Genomic DNA, 17,026 nt, shown 5'->3' with positions numbered 1-17,026 from the left:
GCAGGGCAAGCATGGCAGCAAACATTTTGATTCAAGAGAAAATTACCCAGAATTCCATGCACTGGGGGTCTGAGGGCTCTAGAGGACCTGGTGTGAACAGAAAGAGGACTGAGGCCCCATCAAAGCTTAACTGGACCAGAAAGAGAACCCAGTCCTCTTTGTAATAAATTCACAGTGTGAACACAAAAAGAACTGAGTTCTTTTTCTGTTGGTCCACTTTTTGGTCCACTTAAAGAGGACTGAGTCTGGTTCCTTTAAAGGGGACCAGGTGTGAAAACACCCTAAAACAGTTATTCCACTCAGTCTCGTAGCACGTGGCTTATAGCCGACGAGACGCTATCAGCTCATGTCCGACTCGATTTCACGGAATAACTATTAAATAATGACTTATAAACAACGATAATTCATTCATGATAGTCGCCTTCATTCATTTCAATAACTGGCTTTTAAAACTGATGCATCGATGCGACTCAGCAGTTTAATGCACCCTGACACACATTCAAAAACACAGATGCACATACACACAAAGGCAATACTCACGCCTTGAATAAGAAGGTGTTGCGTGAGGCGTTTTGGGAGAGTATGTTTGTGGCGAGTTTAAACAGCTCTTCAGTCCACACCTGGAGATACAGTAAACACACACACACACACACACTGAGCTAACAGAATAAACCAGTGGGAGAGAGCTGTACAGGGATCTCCCATTAAGAAAAGTTTTCCTAAGAAAGCAGACATTCTAGTGAAAAGAATACATATGATTAAATCGCGTTCTACTTTGATTTAATTTATTTTAATTATATTTTCACCGATGTTTTTCCTTTATATGCTTTATATCATTATATATTATATAGACACAAGTGTTTTACTGGGAAATACGCCACTTGTATTTTTCATACGAGCTCCATCTGGGACATGGAGAACCAAAACCGTGACATAAATCTCTATGTGTCAGTCGTGAGGAAATCAATGAAATGTTTTGATAAATTTGGGTACTTTTTGTTTGTGAATGTGTCGATATAATATAATGAAAAGAAGATCACACACTGGCTTGAAGATATGAAGCTTATCTTCGTGTTGAAAAGCTCACATTTTTCATATGACATGCATCACGGATCTGAGTGATGTATTTCCTGATATTTCACTCCGATGACGTCACTGCCAGTGTTTTCCCGTTGACTAGATGCGCGCTGTCAAAATGGCGAACCAGTTCAAAATTAAAATTCTTCTGATTAACCTGAATTTTTATTTTGTGGATGTGTCTATATAATATAAGGAACATTACACGGTGGATAGAAGACATGAAGTTTATCTTCTCATGTTGAAAATATTTTCACTCATTCATGAATATGTTCACCACTTGAAGATAAGCTTCGTATCTTCACACCACTGTGTAATATCCTCTATTTTTTTCGCGGTCCGGTTTCTATCAAATCCTGCGCTCTGATTGGCTGGCGAGCGGGTCCATATCCTACGATACGGACCCCAGTTATGGACATCTGGCGACTCGCTCATTCACAACAACAAACATAGTAGCAATTTTTAATCAACATTTATTTTCGCATTTCTCAGGAGAATAGCATTAATTTTACAGCATGGATAGCGATAACGACAGTGTTCACAGCGAAAGCGAGTTTTACTACCCTGAGGAAGAAGAAATAAAAGAAAACATTTCAGGAGAAAGCTAAAAACCTCTAACTGTTGCTAACGCCGAGCAAAAACATGGCTGAATCCTGAATGACTCCTATTTGTATAAATAGGGGACTACAAAATGTATTTTTTTTTCCTGCCATGGAAGTGCACTTGTATACCGAGGAGGAAGCCATTTGCAGTACAGCCGTGAATGAGGATTCAGAATGGCGGCTCGGCTCGGTTTTCCCTTTCGGGCGCTCTCGTTTTCTGTTAGAATTTGGTAAAGAAAAGAATAAATATATTATTTACCAGCTTAAGGTCGGTCCGTGACCTTGGCCTTGAATACTGACTGAGGCCCTCGGTCACGGTATTTCACCATACGGACCTCCCAGCTGGTAAATAACATCTATATATCTTGGTTTTGTTTCTGCTGTAGTTGAAATTGGCTTGTGCTTTGTCTAGCCTTAAGTATAGTGTCCTTTAGAGAGACAGACAAGGCAGAGAAACAGGAGACAAGCAGTGCAAAGAGGGGGCGTGTGGTGCTTGGTTGTCATGGTTACCTTGGCAATGTTCTCCTGCATGGCCTGGAAGTTAAGGAAGGAGACATTGACCAGGTCGTTGCCATAGACGACTGTTACTAGCTTAGCCTCTGGATTCTCCTCTTTTTTTCCAAAGCCCAGCACCTCACGCACACGTGAATCCTACACACACACACACACACACACACACACACACACACACACACAGACACAAACACACGTCAGATTCTGGACTTCAGTGAAATAGATGTTCTTCATCCCTGGGTACATGAGACACCCCACACTTCCACTTCCTGCAAGTCGTTACACTGCAGTCACTGTGGCTTCCTCTGCACACGTGCTGGAGCAATGATAAGAGCGGACGGCTACTGTGTGGTGCCACAGTTTGGCTCAAGACTACGATAAAAATGTGAGACAACGCGAGAGGTAGAATAGGGAAAAAGATTATTTATTTACAAAAAATATGTATATCTACAAAAAAAAAAAAAAGAGGTAAATCAATCTCAAATCAAAAACGCCTTTGCATTTGTCTAGTCTGTGGGCAACGCAGACCTGCCCCAGACAGATTGTGCAGGCAGGTGAGTGGAGTGAGACACTAACTGCAGCAGACTGAGAGTTAAAGACAGGCTACAACAGGCCCAGGTGTAGCTCAAATCAGCTGATGGCCGGCCACTCTGCACAACACTGCAACACACACTCCAGACAAAGACAGGGACACCTAGTGCCCCGGTGAACACTGCAGCCCACAGGGGAACAGTAACACAGGCAGCACGCTGGAGGCGCCATGACAGTGGGTATAAATGGGCACGTGTGTGTGTGTGTGTGTGTGTGTGTGTGTGTGTGTGTGTGTGTGTGTGTGTGTGTGTGAGTGTGACATGTTTATGCCCAAGTCTCCCATATATGCTCGAGTGAATCATTCCACTGACTTACACTTACAGTGGTGCTTGAAAGTTTGTGAACCCTTTAGAATTTTCTATATTTCTGCATAAATATGACCTAAAACATCATCAGATTTTCATACAAGTCCTAAACATAGATAAAGAGAACCCAGTTAAACAAATGAGACAAAAATATTATACTTGGTCATTTATTTATTGAGGGAAATGATCCAATATTACATATCTGTGAGTGGCAAAAGTATGTGAGCCTCTAGAATTAGCAGTTAATTTGAAGGTGAAATTAGAGTCAGGTGTTTTCAAATCAATGGGATGACAATCAGGTGTGAGTGGGCACCCTGTTTTATTTAAAGAACAGGGATCTATCAAAGTCTGATCTTCACAACACAAGTTTGAGGAAGTGTATCATGGCACGAACAAAGGAGATTTCTGAGGACCTCAGGAAAAGCGTTGTTGATGCACATCAGGCTGGAAAAGGTTACAAAACCATCTCTAAAGAGTTTGGACTCCACTAATCCACAGTCAGACAGATTGTGTACAAATGGAGGAAATTCAAGACCACTGTTACCCTCCCCAGGAGTGGTCGACCAAAAAAGATCTCTCCAAGAGCAAGGTGTGTAATAGTTGACAAGGTCACAAAGGACCCCAGGGTAGCTTCTAAGCAACTGAAGGCCTCTCACATTGGCTAATGTTAATGTTCATGAGTCCACCATCAGGAGAACACTGAACGACAATGGTGTGCATGGCAGGGTTGCAAGGAGAAAGCCACTGCTCTCCAAAAAGAACATTGCTGCTCGTCTGCAGTTTCCTAAAAACCACATGGACAAGCCAGAAGGCTATTGGAAAAATGTTTTGTGGACAGATGAGACCAAAATAGAACTTTTTGCTTTAAATGAGAAGCGTTATGTTTGGAGAAAGGAAAGCACTGCATTCCAGCATAAGAACCTTATCCCATCTGTGAAACATGGTGGTGGTAGTATCATGGTTTGGCCCTGTTTTGCTGCATCTGGGCCAGGACGGCTTGCCATCATTGATGGAACAATGAATTCTGAATTATACCAGCGAATTCTAAAGGAAAATGTCAGGACATCTGTCCATGAACTGAATCTCAAGAGAAGGTGGGTCATGCAGCAAGACAGCGACCCTAAACACACAAGTTGTTCTACCAAAGAATGGTTAAAGAAGAATAAAGTTAATGTTTTGGAATGGCCAAGTCAAAGTCCTGACCTTAATCCAATCGAAATGTTGTGGAAGGACCTGAAGCGAGCAGTTCATGTGAGGAAACCCACCAACATCCCAGAGTTGAAGCTGTTCTGTACGGAGGAATGGGCTAAAATTCCTCCAAGCCGGTGTGCAAGACTGATCAACAGTTACCGGAAACGTTTAGTTGCAGTTATTGCTGCACAAGGGGGTCACACCAGGTTCACATATTTTTTTGCCACTCACAGATATGTAATATTGGATCATTTTCCTCAATAAATAAATGACCAAGTATAATATTTTTGTCTCATTTGTTTAACTGGGTTCTCTTTATCTACTTTTAGGACTTGTGTGAAAATCTGATGATGTTTTAGGTCACATTTATGCAGAAATATAGAAAATTCTAAAAAGGGTTCACAAACGTTCAAGCTAAGCTCTGTGCTGTAATCCTGAATACACTTTCACTGCACGTTTCATTTTAACATGAGTCTTCTACACAGATAATGACCAAAACCTCACTATCCCGTGTCACCACCTGGAGCATGGAGTCTGAATCCTTTCAAAATGTCAAAGGAGTCTCATTAGGGATATAAATCTATATCCGGATTTCCATAAAGCTGCTTTGTGACAATGTATGTATATTATTAAGATAGCCTACAAATAACAGTGAATTGAATTGGCAGAGTGAACAGGGTGGGGATATTTCTCTCTAACTGTAGGGCTATAAAACTTGGCACAGGGTTTTGTGGGTCAGTCAGGGAGGTCTGATCTTGCAAACATAAGCACATCATGCAGAAATGCCTCCCAGCAACCCTTCCTAAGGACAGTACTCCAAGCTCTGCAGCCAGGCAAACACGACCTAAGGAAGGACGCTCAGAGAGATGATAATAACTATTCTTTTCAGAAACTTCATGGATGTATTTACTATATACAGTTGTGCTTGAAAGTTTGTGAGCCCTTTAGAATTTTCTATATTTCTGCATAAATACAACCTAAAACAACATCAGATTTTCACACAAGTCCTAAACGTAGATAAAGAGAACCCAGTTAAACAAATGAGACAAAAATATTATACTTGGTCATTTATTTATTGAGGAAAATGATCCAATATTACATATCTGTGAGTGGCAAAAGTATGTGAACCTCTAGGATTAGCAGTTAATTTGAAGGTGAAATTAGAGTCAGGTGTTTTCAATCATTGGGATGACAATCAGGTGTCAGTGGGCACCCTGTTTTATTTAAAGAACAGGGATCTATCAAAGTCTGATCTTCACAAGACATGTTTGTGGAAGTGTATCATGGCAAGAACAAAGGAGAGTTCTGAGGACCTCAGAAAAAGTATTGTTGATGCTCATCAGGCTGGAAAAGGTTACAAAACCATCTCTAAAGAGTTTGGACTCCACCAATCCACAGTCAGATAGATTGTGTACAAATGGAGGAAATACAAGACCATTGTTACCCTCCCCAGGAGTGGTTGACCAACAAAGATCACTCCAAGAGCAAGGCGTGTAATAGTCAGCAAGGTCACAAAAGACCCCATGGTAACGTCTAAGCAACTGAAGGCCTCTCTCACATTGGCTAATGTTAATGTTCATGAGTCCACCATCAGGAGAACACTGAACAACAATGATGTGCATGGCAGGGTTGCAAAGAGAAAGCCATTGTTCTCCAAAAAGAACATTGCTGCTCATCTGCAGTTTGCTAAAGATAACATGGACAAGCCAGAAGGCTATTGGAGAAAGGTTTTGTGGATGGATGAGACCAAAACAGAATTTTTTGGTTTAAATGAGAAGCGTTATGTTTGGAGAAAGGAAAACACTGCATTCCAGCATAAGAACCTTATCCCATCTGTGAAACATGGTGGTGGTAGTATCATGGTTTGGGCCTGTTTTGCTGCATCTGGGCCAGGACGGCTTGCCATCATTGATGGAACAATGAATTCTGAATTATACCAGCGAATTCTAAAGGAAAATGTCAGGACATCTGTCCATGAACTGAATCTCAAGAGAAGGTGGGTCATGCAGCAAGACAACGACCCTAAGCACACAAGTCGTTCTACCAAAGAACAGTTAAAGAAGAATAAAGTTAATGTTTTGGAATGGCCAAGTCAAAGTCCTGACCTTAATCCAATCGAAATGTTGTGGAAGGACCTGAAGCGAGCAGTTCATGTGAGGAAACCCACCAACATCCCAGAGTTGAAGCTGTTCTGTATGGAGGAATGGGCTAAAATTCCTCCAAGCCGGTGTGCAGGACTGATCAACAGTTACAGGAAATGTTTAGTTGCAGTTATTGCTGCACAAGGGGGTCACACCAGATACTGAAAGCAAAGGTGCACATACTTTTGCCACTCACAGATATGTAATATTGGATCATTTTCCTTAATAAATAAATGACCAAGTATAATATTTTTCTCTTATTTAACTGGGTTCTCTTTATCTACTTTTAGGACTTGTGTGAAAATCTGATGATATTTTAGGTCATATTTATGCAGAAATATAGAAAATTCTAAAGGGTTCACAAACTTTCAAGCACCACTGTGTATGTATATGTATATGTATATATATGCCTCTTATTTATTCAGGTTTAATTCCGCAGATCTGAAAAGCACCACACAGAGGGGTTAAAAACACTTAGGCTATAAAATGACTAATACTCAAATGTTCTCTCGAACACACACAATTAAAGCTATAAAACGGTTAATGCATAAACACTCTTACATACACACACAGTACCTTTGGTATCTTGGCAAACTTCCCGGTTCTGGTGTCTCTGATATGGCTCATGTCCACAACCTCGACCTCCTAAGGAGAAATGGAAATAGAACGTTATAAACCATTGCGTGAGCGTACTTTCAAACCATCTGCAGCTCTGAACTCGGGACTTTTACACAAATCACACTGTTATTCATGAGAGAGTTCACGGACAGCAACACAGCCTTTAAGTCCAGCTGGTGTTAAAACCCCAAGCGCTTTTTACAGAGCCGCTCTGCTGGAGGTAGTAAGTGGAGCGAAATAGTCCTTGTTTAAATATGAAGTGCAAAAGTTCTACATTGAAAGTGGAGATGAGATTTTGTCACAGGATCTAATGAGGACTTGTAGCAAGGGAAAAGGAGAGAAGGCAAGAAGTTAATTTTGGATGAAATCTCAAATGTGATCTGACAAAAAGGTATGACATATTAATGAGCAATGATTGACCAGATATTAGTCCTGATTTCGCACTGACAGCGTGACCTGGAGAAACTCAGCTGTGCTGCCTCACACACATCTACATACATGTTTGAAAAAAAAAAGTTGTTCCTCTGATTATATTATAAAATAATCATGTATAACGTTGTTGAATAACAGACTCGGGATGAGGTCATTATGGATGGCGCATTAACCCAATCTTTTAGCTCTCTGCAGTCCCACATAGGGCTGGGCGATATATCGATAATTGTTGGCTCATCCGACTGATAGGCGATGAGCTTACGCTATCGTGTTGTCCATTGTCCGTCCACATTTCACGAAAATCGCTTCTTCTCTCTCTTCACTGATTTTGATTCTTTCTGGCATGAAGGTAGGGGTACCTAGGGTGCATATAACTTCTATCCAGATTTGCTTAATTACAATTATTAATAAAGTTATGGACTAATTAAGCCTTAATGAGCAGTTCAACAAAAATCACTTCTTCTCAGTCAATTCCTCAATATTTTGGATTCTTTCTGGCAAATAGGTTGGTATTCCTAGGGTGTATACAGCTTCTATATATAGCGTGTATAGGTTCCAACATTTATTGCGCAAGGTGGCCCACTTTAGATCGCTCCTTCTGGACTAGACTGGGCTGGAGTGAGCTACACCATCATTGACTGTCTCGTTATACATACAGGACACATTTTCAATGGAATAAAAACGTGTTCTATTCCCTTCTTGCAGGTTTCATTCATTTGGTTTGATAGCATGCAATATTGTTCGCATATCGCTTATCCTACATGTATTACGTCACTCTACCCAACAGAGAAGGAGTGTTGAATATGGTTTACGATATTGCACGGTTGTCAAGACATGACGTCAGAGCGGATGTGAATATCCAATGACAAAGTTTTCCGCTGCCCATGCGCAGAAGCATTTCTTTGTTCACCGGGAAAGAGAAAGACGCTTCGAACACCCAAAAGGTTACCAAAAGTTCATTAGATATTCTTCACGCATGTTTACAAGAGAAAAACATACCAACGGACATCGAAAAACTGGAAAAGAGACACGGAGACGTAAAACTTCTGTTAGTGAGTGACTGACAATTTGTAAACAAACATGGCTGCCAGGTTTGCTTTGTTAAATACAGAAGATTGAGAGAATTTTGAAAGAGAAAGATAAACCCTCGAAAGGAATGTGTATGTAGTATAATAATAATAATAATAATAATAAGGGGCGGCATGGTGGTGTAGTGGTTAGCGCTGTCGCCTCACAGCAAGAAGGTCCGGGTTCGAGCCCCGTGGCCGGTGAGGGCCTTTCTATGCAGAGTTTGCATGTTCTCCCCGTGTCCGCGTGGGTTTCCTCCGGGTGCTCCGGTTTCCCCCACAGTCCAAAGACATGCAGGTTAGGTTAACTGGTGACTCTAAATTGAGCGTAGGTGTGAATGTGAGTGTGAATGGTTGTCTGTGTCTATGTGTCAGCCCTGTGATGACCTGGCGACTTGTCCAGGGTGTACCCCGCCTTTCGCCCATAGTCAGCTGGGATAGGCTCCAGCTTGCCTGCGACCCTGTAGAACAGGATAAAGCGGCTACAGATAATGAGATGAGATAATAATAATAATAATAATAATAATAATAATAACAACATCATTGACTGGCTTTTTTTCGTGGTATATCAGATATATTCCGAGTCAAAGAAGAGTTCAATATCATGCTAGCTGAATGGAATATATCTGATATACCATGAAAGAAAGCCAGACAATATTATTTAAATAAATTTTGTTTGTTGCGATATGACCGTTCATATCGTCAGCCAACTGAATATCATGAGTATTGCAATTTAGCAGAAATATCAACTTTCCTCCAGAAATGAAGAGATAGCTGCAGTGGTTTTACTCCATGAATAAATCAAGGAAGAGTCTGTATAATGTAGCACATTACGTACAACTAGCTTAATAAATGTTTGGCTTATTATATTACAATCTTAATGGAGGGGCAGACAGCAGGTCATGGGTGGGGGAAAAAAACAGCTTTATGAACAAAAACTAGAGCACAGCGCAGAAAAAAAAAAATCAGGAAAACAAAGCCAAAACACTAAAGCACACAAGCACAAAGCAAACCAACAGTGTTCTAGATCAAAGAGCCAAAACACAGCACACAAACACAGCACTGGAGCTCACGAACGAGAGCCTTGTGTGAGAAACGACAAACGTTTATGACAGGTGTCCAACAAGCCCGAACTGCCCAATGAGCAGGTGTGCACAAGAGTGCATGAGCGCCCCCTGGATCCCTGGTGTTCGTATTCTTGGGTTTCAGTCACGTGACTTTTCTTAGCGATTTCACTTCCGGTAAAACTGCTGGTGGTCTAGCAAACCAAAATACCTGCCGTAGTGCAAACAACTAGTGATAACTTATCAGAGTATGCTCGTGATCTAGAAGCCACTGCTCGCTTTAGATATATTCAGAAGATTGCTATGTGCAATGGAATCGACCCCTACAGTCTGGGAAAGAAGGATGTGTCATACAATCTCGAAAACCACCCTTCAGTCGAGTTCCCCGACATCTCGAACTGTCTGGTGTTGCAGACGTCCTTCTACACCGCAAAACAGATGAAAGCGTGGAAGAGTTTGGAGGCTTACAACTTTTTTGCATGTGGCTGGGTAAAGGACCTCGGGATCAAGTCACTGCTGAATGAATTCTGGACTGTTTTTGCCCGTCTAAGTATGGGGTTTTTTTTAAGCTTTTCATTCACATCTTTACAACAAAGTGCTGCAAGTTGAAGTGTAAACAAACAACAGTTCACTTGATTTTCACTTGTGTTGGCTCTTATCTCTCTAGTAAATAATTCACAAAGATCATCAGAAACCCCTTTAAAGACCTGGATCTTAGTTCAACAAGCTGGAGAAGTGATCACGGTGCATTGTAACTGTATTGGCCCTTTTCCACTACCCTTTTTCAGCTCACTTCAGCTCGCTTCAGCTCACTTCAGCCCGACACGGCTCGCGTTTCGACTATCTAAGAGCAGCACGACTCAGCTCGCTTCAGCCCTGCTCAGCCCCCAAAACTCGCACGGTTTTGGAGTGGGGCTGAAGCGAGCCAAACCGAGCTGAGTGAGGCTCGGGGCGGGAGCAGACACTCCCCTGTGCACTGATTGGTGAGGAGGAGTGTCCTCACATGCCCACACACGCCCCACGAGCACGCTGGGATCTGTAAACACCGTAAACCCGGAAGAAGGAGAATTACGAATTACGAGAATTATGAAGCCTTATGCGCCTCGCCTCATCTATACGCTCTTGCCAGTGTCTGTTGGCGTTGTCGGTGACAACAAGCCACAGCACCAAGACCAGCAACACTAACGACTCCATGTCCTCCATGTTTATTGTTTACTATCCGGGTTGTGAGACTACCGCTTAAAAGCTCACTGATTTCACTGTTTGCGCCGCATAACGACATCACCTGACGTCCACCCACTTTCGCTAACTCCACCCAATGTGTCCACCCACTTCCAGCCAGCACGGTTCAGCGCGGTTGTAGTCGAAACGCAACTCCAACAGCCCCACTCAGCTCGACTCAGCCCAACTCAGCACGGCACGGCTCAGCCCGACTCAGCCGCATTGGTAGTGGAAAAGCGGCATATGGCTGGGGAGGAATTTTGTCGCGACCTTCATGCATATGGACTTTGTGAGAAGTAAAGAAAGAAACAGCTGGGGACTTTAGCACTTCGTGACTAAAAACAGTACTGTAAAATAACGACACATAGCAAGAAAAGTACTTGGAGAACACTAACGCCATAGCTGAGAGGGATACAAACCTTTCACTAAGTGATCTCTGCAAACTCGAGCATGCTTCGACTCGGCTCCCTTCGATTTCAGTGAGAGGTTCGAAAGCCACCTTTCTTGACGTCTTTTCATGAAATCCTGTGTTCGTTCACCCTTTATTAGTTCACAGGGAACCCTGAAGAAACTTTTATCAGTTTTACAGTTTGATCAATTCGAACAACCTAAAACAACGCAAGCGTAAGGCATTTTTCACGCAAGCAATGCACCTTCCCCGTACAAACGCTTTGTCAACTGAGCTTTGGTAGACCACCAGCTAAAGTTTTGAATAACTAATGAGGCGGATGTGACATCACATGAAACCCAAGAATACTTATGAACAGTCTGCATGTGCCGTCAAGTTCTTTTGTCTCTAAAGATTGTTTTCAAAGCATAATCTATATCACGATAAACATAATAACCTCCATCGACTTTGCTGGAGGAGGTCATGTTCTCACCTCCGTTTGTTTGCTTATCTGTTCCCAATGTACTTCAAAAGGTATGTTTAATATTGATTAATGTGCGTGATATATTTAATATCGCATTGTTCGATTTTCGACTTAACGACATTTTCATTTTTTATTAAATTTAATATTATGTCTCATATAAGACCGCCTTGACGGCACGGTGGTGTAGTGGTTAGCGCTGTCGCCTCACAGCAAGAAGGTCCTGGGTTCGAGCCCCGGGGCTGGCGAGGGCCTTTCTGTGCGGAGTTTGCATGTTCTCCCCGTGTCCGCGTGGGTTTCCTCCGGGTGCTCCGGTTTCCCCCACAGTCCAAAGACATGCAGGTTAGGTTAACTGGTGACTCTAAATTGACCGTAGGTGTGAATGGGAGTGTGAATGGTTGTCTGTGTCTATGTGTCAGCCCTGTGATGACCTGGCGACTTGTCCAGGGTGTACCCCGCCTTTCGCCCGTAGTCAGCTGGGATAGGCTCCAGCTTGCCTGCGACCCTGTAAAAGGATAAAGCGGCTAGAGATAATGAGATGAGATGAGATGAGATAAGACCGCCTTGATATAATGATATGTATTTGATATTTATCTATTATAGTAGTTTAATGCTTGTTTTTTTTATATTTTTAATTTAGATCTTTTATTAGCTTGAATGTATTTGGTACGAGTCTTTGACTCATTGTACATATCAACAATAAATAAAGCTATGAATGAATGAATGAAAGAAATAGTGAATGGATTTTGATGAAATTTCAAGGAAAGGTGGGCCATGGGCCAAGGATCAATTGATTAGATTTTGATGCAAATCCAAATATGTGGCTTGGCAGAGGTATGCACTCTACCGAGTGCCCTTGTTGTTCATCATGAAAGTGTCAGAAAATGTTGCGATATAATTTTAGGTCATATCACCCAGCCCTAGTCCCACACTGGAATGAGATCCAGCCCAGACGTCGCTGCAGGACTCGGACGTAGAGAGACTCGCCACACGCTGACCAATAATTCGAAATGCACTCCACAACGACCTCAAAGACTAAAGGTTATTCCATGGGTTGCTCACTAATCCAGATTCCAGCCCAAATACAGGGTGTGCAGGAGGACATAGTAAAACTGCAGTGGATAAAAGACAAACAACTATAGAAAGAGCACCAGTATGGCTGTGCTCGGGCGCTCTGTACACAAAGCAGCTCATAAACGGGCCTGGTAAACAAAGCAGAACAGGGCTGTAAATTCTCTCTCTCTCTCCCCCCCTCTGTTTTCCAAGTCTCGCCCATTTTCTCTTTCATCCTTTCTGCCTTTGTATCATCCTTTCTCTCTTGACGTCTTCATCTTTCAAATCTTCTCTTTTCTTTGTGCTGTCACTGCTTTATCTGTGCGCGCTTCTATTTTCTCTTATTTGGCAATGTAACTCGCATTCTCTTGCTCTCTCAAATGATTAAGTTGTTGAGTTGAACGTTCCCTTGAGTGTGTGTGATGGGGTAAAGGTTACTGGTAGGAGTCCACTAGGGAATCGTTCCAATAGCAGCCGACACAGAGGAACATGAACATACACTGGGTATTATGGGGTAGATATGAGACATATTTGCTGACAAACTGAAACAAATGATGCGCCAGGAAAAACAAAAAGCTTCTCATAAACTAGTATTGCAAAGTATACACAAATAAAGTCTTAAACGAGAAACAGAATGACCAATCAGATAACGGATGACTCAAATATTGTACGATAACCACAAAAAAAGTGAACTTCTCTGACATCAGCTACAGTTTTATTTGGCATGGTTCACACTCGACACACACTCAAACTGCTGTAAGGTCTTTTTTACAGATAAAATGTAGAACCTGTCGATAGCTCTTCTAAAGTCTAAAGTCCTTCCTGAGCCATGCAATCGGGTGCACTGGGCAGCGCCAATCTCCGTTTCTATAGCCCATACAGCTAGGGTTACAGTGGGGGGACCAGTCCTCTGGTAACAGTGAGAGTTTGACCTGTATTGCAGCGTGCCTTGCCAGACGGCAGTAGGTACCATTTTTATGATGGTCTTTGGTATGACCTGACCATGAGTAGAACTTGCGATCTCTCGATCGAGAGGCGAACACACTAACCACTAGGCCAACTCGCAGTCAGTAGCTCTTGCTGTGCCTCAAAATGCACGTTTGCAGTCTTGCAGTCCTCATTTGTGCTGCCTGTGAGGTTCCCGAGGCAGTACAGCGTCCCGCACGCAGTGGATTAGCAGAAAACGACAGGAAAAACGAGCTTTAAACAAAACTAGAGTCCTCCGATGTCTAATTTGTCAGTCTTTAACCGCATAAAAAAACCACCATGTAAAATAATCAATCAAATTAAATATGATATCGAGCACCAAATCATTTTATATGAAGCTATGAGGAGTGTCAGTGTGCTTTTATGCAATCCATTCAGGCTTTCTCTGGAAATTGCATTATGTGTAATTATTTCCCCAATTAGAGCCTCAGGAAACAATCAGAACAAGTATTTGAGCCAGTAATGACGCTGAATGTGGAGCTCTGCCTGTGTCTCCGAATGGCCATCATGAAAACACTGCGCTGGACACAACAGTCAGCAATCGGGAACGTGAAGACTTTTTCATGTTAAAGACTTTCCTTCAGACATTCACCGTCCTATACATAAACCTCTCAAAATGTTCACCAGAGAGGGGACTTGGAGAAGGAGCACAGGACCATTTAGAACATAGACTATTTTTATATTCATCAATACATATGTGCTTTTTTTTTTTTAATCTAAATTAATTTATACTGTTTGCTGATTCCGAATTAACTATTTAAATGCCGTCAATTGCAATACTGAATGTATAGCATGAGTCAAAAGTTTGGACACACCTCCTAATTCTTTATTTTTATTCTTCATTAAAAGACACTTATGTCTTAAAGTAACGATTCTCTTTACTTAGTTAAACGATTGACATAATATGGATTACTACAGTTGTGGAATAGGGCTATTTACTCATCTCATTATTATCTCTAGCCGCTTTATCCTGTTCTACAGGGTCGCAGGCAAGCTGGAGCCTATCCCAGCTGACTACGGGCGAAAGGCGGGGTACACCCTGGACAAGTCGCCAGGTCATCACAGGGCTGACACATAGACACAGACAACCATTCACACTCACATTCACACCTACGGTCAATTTAGAGCCACCAGTTAACCTAACCTGCATGTCTTTGGACTGTGGGGGAAACCGGAGCACCCGGAGGAAACCCACGCGGACACGGGGAGAACATGCAAACTCCACACAGAAAGGCCCTCGCCGGCCACGGGGCTCGAACCCAGGACCTTCTTGCTGTGAGGCAACAGCGCTAACCACTACACCACCGTGCCGCCTAGGGCTATTTACTGTATTATTATTATTTACTATTTACTGTTGGATCTCAAACACATTAAGAAGGCAAGAACTTGCACTAATTAACTTTTGATGAGGCACCAGTTAATTGAAAAGCATTCCAGGTGACACCCTCATGAAGCTGGTTAAGATAATGCCAATAGTGTACAAAGCGTCATCAAGGTAAACGCTGGCTACTTTGAAAAATCTAAAATATGAAATGTTTTAACACTTTTGCCAATCACATATTTTCATACATGTTTCAGATGTTATTTCATAGTTTTGATCTCTTCAGTATTGTTCTACAATGTAGAAAATAATCAAAATACAGAACAAGAGTGCTCTGAGAGCACAATATCCCCCGTTGGCAACTCTGCCATAACTCTGGTAAAATGCGACTGAATTGAACGAAATTGCAATATGCGTATTACTGACATATACCAAAGAATCCTGCCAAGTTTCGTGAAATTCCTCCAAAAATTGTGAGAGGAGTTGATTCCAGAATGTGTTATGAAACTGATTTCAGAAAGCAAGGACACCTTGATGAAATTGCCAAAGTACAAGTTTGTTAATAATTAAGGGCATAACTCTGGTAAAACTTGCCCAAATTAAATGAAATTTCAATATGCGTATAACTGTCATATAACAAAGCCTTTTGCCAAGTTTGGTGAAATTCCTCCACAAATTGTGAGAGGAGTTGATTTCAGAAGAGCATACACCCTCATGAAATTGTCAAAGTACAAGTTACTTAAATAAGGGTCAAAACTTCGGTAAAATTTTCACAAACAAAATTAAATCGCAATATGTGTATTACCGTCATATAACAAGGCCTTTTGCCAAGCTTCGAGAAATTCGTTCAAAAATTGTGACAGGAGTTGATGTCAGAAGGCGAGCACACCTTCATGAAATTGTGAAAGTACAAGTCTGTTAATCAAGGGCCACAACTGGTAAAATGCGACTGTATTGAACAAAATAATAACAATATGCGTACTGCGGACATACAGCAATGCCTTTTGCCAAGTTCGGTGAAATTCCTCCAAAAATTGTGAGAGGAGTTGATTTCAGAAGGAAAAAACAAACAAACAAACAAAAAAAAAACCACTCATGAAATTGTCAAAGTATAATTTTGTTAATCAAGGGCTGTAACTCTGGTAAAAGGTGACCAAATTTGACAAAATTGCAATATGCACGTTAGCGACATATAACAAAGAATCCTGCTAAGTTTTGTGAAATTCCTCCAAAAATTGTGAGTTGATTTCAGAAGGTGAGCACCTTTCCCGGGACAGACGGACGGACATCGCCACGACATAATCCCCTTTCAGCCAGCAGGGGATAAAAACTGAATTATTTAAATATACCATAGCACTGTTCTCCCCACAGTTCTGATTGTTCAGGATACTTCAATTTCTAGCTACAAGGTAAATCACAGATTTATATTTCATGCACTACCGTAGTTTTCATTTCTTCTTTTTTTTTTTTAAGGTGATAGCTGCACCATATGGCCAAAAGTGTATGGACACTGGACCATCACAACAGCTTGGCTCGGCCCCAAAATGCTGCCACAAAGTTGGAAGTGCACAATTGTCTGGAACGTCTTTGTATGCTGTAGCTACATACTAAGGGGCCCAAACCTGCTGAAACAAAGGAAAATCCATGAAGACACTGTTTGCCAAGTCTGGTGCAGAAGAACTCGAGTGTCCTGAATAGAGTCCTGACCTCAACCCCGCTGAACACCTTTGGGATGAGCTGGAATGCTGACTGCACACCAGGTCTTCTCTGCCAACATCAGTGGCTGACCACAATAATGCTGCTGAACGAGCACAAATCCCTCCAGCCTCGCTCCAAAATCTAGTGAAAATCCTTCCCAGAGGAGTGGAGGGTATTATAACGGTAAAGGGAATAAATCTGGAATGAAATGCTCAATAAGCACATCCGAGTGTGATGGACAGGTGTCCATATACTTTTGGCCATACTGGGTAATTC

The 17,026-nt window shown here is 41.9% G+C and overlaps 1 protein-coding gene across 5 annotated transcripts in view; it reads right to left on the bottom strand.

Moving 5' to 3' along the window:
• plcb3 (phospholipase C, beta 3 (phosphatidylinositol-specific)) overlaps positions 1 to 17,026 on the bottom strand; it is a 187,471-nt gene that overhangs the window by 70,915 nt on the left and 99,530 nt on the right. For all 5 annotated transcript variants that reach the window (XM_060918498.1, XM_060918364.1, XM_060918314.1 and 2 more), the window contains exons 3-5: positions 6,997 to 7,065; positions 2,190 to 2,330; positions 541 to 620 (exon numbers count right to left, since the gene is read on the bottom strand). In XM_060918498.1, coding sequence (XP_060774481.1) covers positions 541 to 620; positions 2,190 to 2,330; positions 6,997 to 7,065 — 290 coding nt within the window. The remainder of the gene's footprint in view (positions 1 to 540; positions 621 to 2,189; positions 2,331 to 6,996; positions 7,066 to 17,026) is intronic.

Source organism: Neoarius graeffei, chromosome 1 (assembly GCF_027579695.1).
Source record: "Neoarius graeffei isolate fNeoGra1 chromosome 1, fNeoGra1.pri, whole genome shotgun sequence".
Taxonomy (NCBI): Eukaryota; Metazoa; Chordata; class Actinopteri; order Siluriformes; family Ariidae; genus Neoarius; species Neoarius graeffei.
Note: the sequence above shows the minus strand (reverse complement) of the source record. Positions and strands in the feature narration are given on the sequence as shown.